This window comes from Macrobrachium rosenbergii, chromosome 56 (assembly GCF_040412425.1).
Source record: "Macrobrachium rosenbergii isolate ZJJX-2024 chromosome 56, ASM4041242v1, whole genome shotgun sequence".
Taxonomy (NCBI): domain Eukaryota; kingdom Metazoa; phylum Arthropoda; class Malacostraca; order Decapoda; family Palaemonidae; genus Macrobrachium; species Macrobrachium rosenbergii.
This window is the reverse complement of record NC_089796.1, coordinates 69,123,863-69,131,362: the sequence shown is the minus strand read 5'-3', so window position 1 is coordinate 69,131,362 and position 7,500 is coordinate 69,123,863. Positions and strand designations below refer to the sequence as shown.

At 35.4% G+C, this 7,500-nt stretch overlaps 1 protein-coding gene across 1 annotated transcript in view; it reads right to left on the bottom strand.

Moving 5' to 3' along the window:
* Positions 1-7,500, bottom strand: part of LOC136836459 (irregular chiasm C-roughest protein-like) — a 91,159-nt gene that overhangs the window by 23,058 nt on the left and 60,601 nt on the right. The window contains exon 6 of the mRNA XM_067100726.1: positions 4,311-4,462. Within this exon, the coding sequence (XP_066956827.1) occupies positions 4,311-4,462 (152 nt within the window). The remainder of the gene's footprint in view (positions 1-4,310; positions 4,463-7,500) is intronic.

Here is a 7,500-nt window from a genome sequence, read left to right as displayed (position 1 = left end):
GGTACCCTTTTCTTGCAAGCCGTATCTCTGTTACCCTTTCCCTGTAAGCCCTATCTCTGTCTCTTTCTGTCTCTGGCATCCTTTCCCTGTAAGCCCTATCTCTGTCTCTTTCTGTCTCTGGTACCCTTTACCTGTAAGCCTTATCTCTGTTACCCTTTCCCTTTAAGCCCTATCTCTGTCTCTTTCTGTCTCTGGTACCCTTTCCCTGTAAGCCCTAACTGTGTCTCCTACTGCATCCAGTAACCTTTCCCTGTAAGCCCTATCTCTGTCTCTTTCTCTCTCTGGTACCCTTTCCCTGTAAGCCCTATCTGTCTCTTTCTGTCTCTAGTACCCTTTCCCTGTAAGCCCTAACTCTGTCTCTTTCTGCCTCTAGTACCCTTTCCCTGTAAGCCCTATCTCTGTCTCTTTCTCTCTCTGGTACCCTTTCCTTGTAAGCCCTATCTGTCTCTTTCTGTCTCTGGTACCCTTTCCCTGTAAGTCTTATCTCTGTCTCTTTCTGCCTCTGGTACCCTTTCCCTGTAAGCCCTAACTCTGTCTCTTTCTGTCACTGGTACCCTTTCCCTGTAAGCCCTATCTCTGTCTCTTTCTGCCTCTGGTACCCTTTCCCTGTAAGCCCTATCTCTGTCTCCTTCTGCTTCTGGTACACTTTTCCTGTAAGCCCCATCTCTGTCTCTTTCTGCCTCTGGTACCCTTTCCCTGTAAGCCCTATCTCTGTCTCTTTCTGTCTCTGGTACCCTTTCCCTGTAAGAGCTGAGAAATGCTGGAGGCCACAAAACATCGGAGGGACACTTAAAACCTCTGCCCTGATGAATGTTTCAGGATAAATTCTTCAAGGGTGCCACCCCATGACTGCCCAACGACCCTCGAGCTGTAGACAGCAAAACAAGCAAAGAGAGAGAGAGAGAGAGAGAGAGAGAGAGAGAGAGAGAGAGAGAGAGAGAGAGAGAGAGAGAATCTTGGTCAAATTTCCTTTCATAAAAAGAGAAATAAATTTAATCGACTTCGCAGACACCAAAACAAGGACAGGCCTCGGTCAAGGTTTCATTTATTAAGGGGAGAGAGAGAGAGAGAGAGAGAGAGAGAGAGAGAGAGAGAGAGAGAGAGAGAGAGAGAGAGACTTGGTCAATTTTCTTTTGTTAAAAAAAGGGAGAAAGAGAAAATTTATCAACTTTATTATTAAGAAGGAAAGAGAGAATTTGATAAACTTTTTCTTCAATGAAGAGAGGGAAAAATTTTAAGTTTCTTTCATTAAAGAGAGAGAGAGAGAGAGAGAGAGAGAGAGAGAGAGAGAGAGAGAGAGAGAGAGAGAGAGAGAAGTCGGTCAGGGTTTCTTTCATTAAAATTTGAGAGAGAATTTGGTCAAGGTTCATTTTTTAGAGAGAGAGAGAGAGAGAGAGAGAGAGAGAGAGAGAGAGAGAGAGAGAGAGAGAGAGAGAGAGACTCTTTAAAGAACGTGTGAAGGAATGTGAAGCTTTTTTTATGGAAAAAAGTGAGAGCAAATGATTACTAATTTCTATAAAACCTGACTGAGCTTTGTCAAGTTTTTCTCTTTAGATGTAAAGAGAGCATTGAAGTTTTATGTATTATAATAAGGAAAAGAGAGAAACGGCATGTTAAGAGAGCATCTATCTAAGATTTCCTCTAAAAAAAAAAGAGGAAAATAAGAAGAAAAAGAGATAAGAGAAGTGATACTTTTTTTTTTTTTTTTTTTGCATTCAAGGGCACTGTTGGCAGGACAGCCTTAAGCGAATCTTTCCTGTAACAAAGAGAAGAAATAGGAAATCCTTTGTTAGCAGATCAGCGTCTGTTCAAGCTTTTCTCCATCCGGAGAGAGAGAGAGAGAGAGAGAGAGAGAGAGAGAGAGAGAGAGAGAGAGAGAGAGAGAGAGAGAGAGGCAGGCAACACAGTTCTACGTTACTTTTCTCTAAAATGAAACGACTTGGGAGAATATGGTTGATGACACTGAGCAAAGTTGACATAACAATACCTTGGCAAGTTTATCGAGAGAGAGAGAGAGAGAGAGAGAGAGAGAGAGAGAGAGAGAGAGAGAGAGAGAGAGAGAGTTACTCATTTCTCTAAAATGAAACAACTTGAGAGAATATGATCTATACACTGAGCAAAGTCGACATAACAATGCCTTGGCAAGTTTAGAGAGAGAGAGAGAGAGAGAGAGAGAGAGAGAGAGAGAGAGAGAGAGAGAGAGAGAGAGAGAGAGAGAGAGAGAGAGGCAGTTACTCCTTTCTCTGAAATGAAACAACTTGAGAGAATATGATCTATGACACTGAGCAAAGTCGGCATAACACTGTCTTGTCAAGTTTAGAGAGAGAGAGAGAGAGAGAGAGAGAGAGAGAGAGAGAGAGAGAGAGAGAGAGAGAGCATTTTTCTAAAAATGAAACAACTTGAGAGAATATGATCTATGACACTGAGCAAAGTCGACATAACACTGCCTTGGCAAGTTTATCGAGAGAGAGAGAGAGAGAGAGAGAGAGAGAGAGAGAGAGAGAGAGAGAGAGAGAGGCGTTCGCAAACTTGAAGAACAAGTATGACAGGACAACTCCACTTGAAGCCATCTGGTATTCAAAGGAAAAGAATGGTTTCGAAACATCCACGAGTTAAGTCTTGGATAATGGTTTAATAGGCAATGATACTTCAGTGAAAGTTGTCCTCTGTCGCGTACTTTCGCATAATTTGTATCCACTTACAGTGACGAAAGGGCGTAAACATAATCTAAAATTCTCAGATGATAAGTTACGCACAGATTACGCAAGGAGAGGCTCATTAATCGATATGGAAATGTGCGAAATCAAACTTAGTACAATTCTTAGGAACGTCGTATCTCTACAGTAAACGAAACAGGCCTTTTTACAGTCTTAGTTTACCATCTCTGGAGAATTATGGCTATTTATTTTAACAATAAAATGCTTTTAAACTTTGGAAATTGAATGCGCGCTTCTTATACACACACAAACACACACACACACACACACACACAGAAAGCATGGAGGCTAAGCATAGGAGAAATGATTGCGTTCAGTTTACGAGAACTTAAAAAGAGCTCCGAAAAAGTTCCAAGTCCCTCAAAGTTCCACGTTCCTCGGATTCTGCACAGAACCTTGTCACGGAGAGACGGAGATAGAATATTGCTCACCAGGATGCGAGAACTGCTCTAGAGAAGTCTAATATAGACTAGAATTTACTAGAAGTTACGCACAAACTTAAAGACACAAACACGTCATGGTTCGGAGATGAAAACTATATTTTGCCAAAATAAAAGGACAGTTTGGGAGAATCCCGTGAATTCTATATTAACGTTGATTTATTAGAGGAACCACAAAAGTTTACAAACCCGGTGCGGATGTCAAGATCATGCGAATGCGAATATCCGATACATGCATACAATATATATATATATATATATATATATATATATATATATATATATATATATATATATATATATATATATATATATATAATAACATTTCCTTTATATACGAGATTCTGATTTACAATGTTACTGGACACAACAGAAGAGAAACTATATTCAACAGAATATAAGATTAGCTTTAATGACTCCAACATAAAAACCTATATTCATAGGTTTCTACGCCCAAAAATTCACACGCAGCGAAAATGGACGCAAATCTCCGCCAAGGCTAAACAATTGTGTAGAATCCTTAAGAAGAATTAAAAATCCTGTTTCAGGATCCAGCTCCACATCTCTCCCAAAATCCTGGCGTGTGTTGCCTGGTACGAGACATTCGCCTCTGTCCAGATTTCCTTACAAATGAATTCGTAGTATTTTGCATAATCCTGCTCACAAAGGAAGGCCATAATAACCAAAAATATTAATTTCCCTGTTGTAAGAGCCATAAGGAAAGGCTCAAATTTAAAAGTAAATACAAAATAAAAAGTAAATGCAAATTTAAAAGTAAGTACAGAATTAAAAGTAAACACAGAATTCAAAGTATTTACAAAAGTAAAATACAGAAAAGTAAATGCATGATTTAAAGCAAATACAAAATTAAAAGTCAATATAAAATAATCAATCAATACAAGATTAAAAGTCAATACAAAATTAAAAGTAAAACAAAGGTAAAATGGAGAATAAAAAGTAAAAATAAAATTCAAACTAAATACATGATTAAAAGTAAATACATAATTTAAACTAAATACATAATTAAAAGTAAAACCAAATCAAAAGTCAATTGAGAATTAAAAGTAAATAAAAAATTAAAGGTAAACACAAATTTAAAATTAAAACACACAAATAAATCCGAACAACTTTCAACCCATCAAACTTCACTCACAGTGGATCGGCAATCTGATCGACTTCCTGGAGGCGCCGATTTCGTTCGACACTTGGCAAGAGATGTCTTCCGAAGCGCTGGACTTGGTGACGTTCTCAATGATCAGCTGAGTGGCGTTGTTCGCTGTCACCTGTTTTCCGTTTCTGTACCACCTGCCGGAGTGGGAGGAGACTTTAGGGTGAAGCTCAGTCTGCACTGGTTGGATAGATTAACTGTCATGTTGCTGTTGATAGCCTGCCAATTGATGGTCAGTGAAATTGCTTAATTATATATATATATATATATATATATATATATATATATATATATATATATATATATATATATATATATATATATATATATATATACATATATATATATACATACACATGCATATATATATATATATATATACATGCATTGTTATATATATATATATATGTATGTATGTGTATGTATGTATGTATGTATGTATGTATGTATGTATGTATGTATGTACACATGCGCTCTCAATCCCTTCTTTCCGAAATATTTACAAGTTTACGAACAGTAATCGTTAAAGAAATTTTATGATTAATTTACAGCATATTTTTCAAAAATTATGTATAACATCAAATAGTTTTCCTACAAGATATTTACGTAATTTAGAGCAGCTTTCATCAATGAAGTGTCCATTAATTCGAACAAGTTTCCTCAAAGAAGTTCACATATTTTGGAATAACTTCAAAGAATTGTAATAACTTCAGTCTTCTTCTACCGAAAAAAAATTGACACAATAAATTGTCATAATATCGAATAGTTTTCCTTAAAAAAATGTACAAAGTTGTAACAGAATCATCCAAAGAAATTAAAATATGATTTCAATCTGTTTTCTTCCATGACAGTTATTTACCCAGTTTCAAACGGGTTTCAAATATCTATGTAGTTTCCACTAATTATCTGCAAAGAAAGTTTGATAAATTTCTGCACTCTTTATAAAAATCCTACATAATAATGAACGCTTTCCGTTTACCAGTGTCTTAAGTTGTTATTAAAACAATAAAATTTCGAGCTATGTTCTTCAGTGATATTTGTGAAATCAGGCAACTCAGAGTTCAGTGAAATGGTAGCATGAAAAGTCCTGTGGAGTAATGAGTGAATTCATTCGCTCTGCCTTGAAGGCAAATTCCCGCGATGTATACTAGTATTGCACCAGCCCTGTTTTTTTTTTTTTTTTTTTTTGCCATGCCCCTAGGTTAGGTTAGGTTAGGTTGGGTTAATTTAGAATACATTTGGACTCGGTGTGTAATTTGGGTGTGGGAAACAGAATGAGATTATTTTCAAGAAAATTCTATGGTTAGTTTTTAAGATATGGCGTTCCGCTTTTTTCAGGGAAAGGTCCCGGTACTTGGATATATCTAGGGAAAATGTCCCCATGAAAAGGTACGAGATTAAAAAAAAGACTTCATCTGCACGTATTGCACGTTAAAAAAACTTTATCAGCACGTATTGCACGTAAAAAACCTTACCAGCACATATTGCACGTTAAAAAACTTTTTATCAGCCGGTATTGCACGTAAAACTCTTTTAAGCACGTGTTGCGCGTTAAAAAACTTTTTATCAGCACATATTGCGTGTAAAAAAAAACTTTACAGCACGTATTGCACATCAAAATAAAATATTTATCAACACTTATTGCACGTTAAAAAAACTTTTTATCAGCACATATTGCACGTTAAAAGCTTTATCAGCACGTATTGCACGTTAAAAAAAATTTATCAGCACGTATTGCATGTTAAAAAAACTTTATCAGCACGTATTGCACGTTCAAAATTCTTAATCGGCACGTATTACATGTTAAAAAAAGCTGTGTATCAGCACGTATTGCACGTCAAAAAACTCTTTTTGTCAGCACGTATTGCACGTAAGAAACCTTATCAGCACGTATTGCACGTTAAAAAAACTATTAGCACGCATTGCACGTTAAAAAAAAACTCAATTTTATCAGCACGTATTTGCACGTTGGTTCTATGCGTCGTTAAATTAATCTGTGACGCCTTTGTAGCTTGCAACTTCCTGCGTGTGCATAAACCTTAACTAATTTCAGTCCATTAGCACTTCCCATTAATTAATAATTACATTTTCCTTTTTTTGCAACGTTGCAAGGAAGTCCCGTCCGTGATTTTGCCACATTATAATATTTTTTATTGTGTTTAAAGTGTCATATTCTCCGTTCAGATCACCCGAGTTATTGACGAGCGAGAGTCTGCGTAAATTTTGTATCCGTTTACTGAAATATGAATTTCCTTTTACTTGTATTTTGTTCATTATGTTTAAAGGATATAATGTCAATAATTATATATATATATATATATATATATATATATATATATATATATATATATATATATATATATATACATATAATTATGTTTACGTATGTATATCTTCACATAGTTATGAACACTGCATATACTCAGACGAAATCATTCCTTCATCAGCTACATTTATTTAGCTTGTTGACCAGACCAACATAATATTTTTACCCTCGTTAGTTCATAAAATCAAACTGTATAAACCTTAACTTTGTATACAAGTACTCAGCACGATAGCTTTTATTCTACATGTAAAATTCTACTTACCATGAGATACTTTTTCTTATATATTTAATTACGTATATATTTTCATTAAAGTAGATTAAAACTGCATCAAGTTTTATTTGCATTTACAAGCCATTTATGGTCGTTATGTGTATTGAACTCAGAAAATTGAACCTTTTATTCCCCGTCTTACTTTGAAGCAGCACAGCAGAATTTATAATGACACTTAAGGATTTGAAATTACAATAATTTTACCGTCAATTTGTATCATTATCCACGATATGCTGCATATTGGGAATAATTTTACTTTTAACTGAAAGCTTTACCTGAAGAAAAAAACAATTTAGTATTGGGAACTCTACCGATTTTAAATTTGAGTCTTGCTTTTATTTGTGCTTACATTAGGATTTGTAATAACTATTATATTTTCATAATAAGCTAATTCAGAATTATCTACAAGCTAAGATTATTCGGAATTGGTGGATCCTTTATCAATATTTCCATTGAATTTTTAATAGGCAAAACACGAAGGGTTTGTGTTAATGGCCAATATAGGATCTTTAGTAATGTCATTTCGGGTGTTCCTCAAGGCCGTGTTCTTGGACCTTTACTATTTAATATTGTAAATT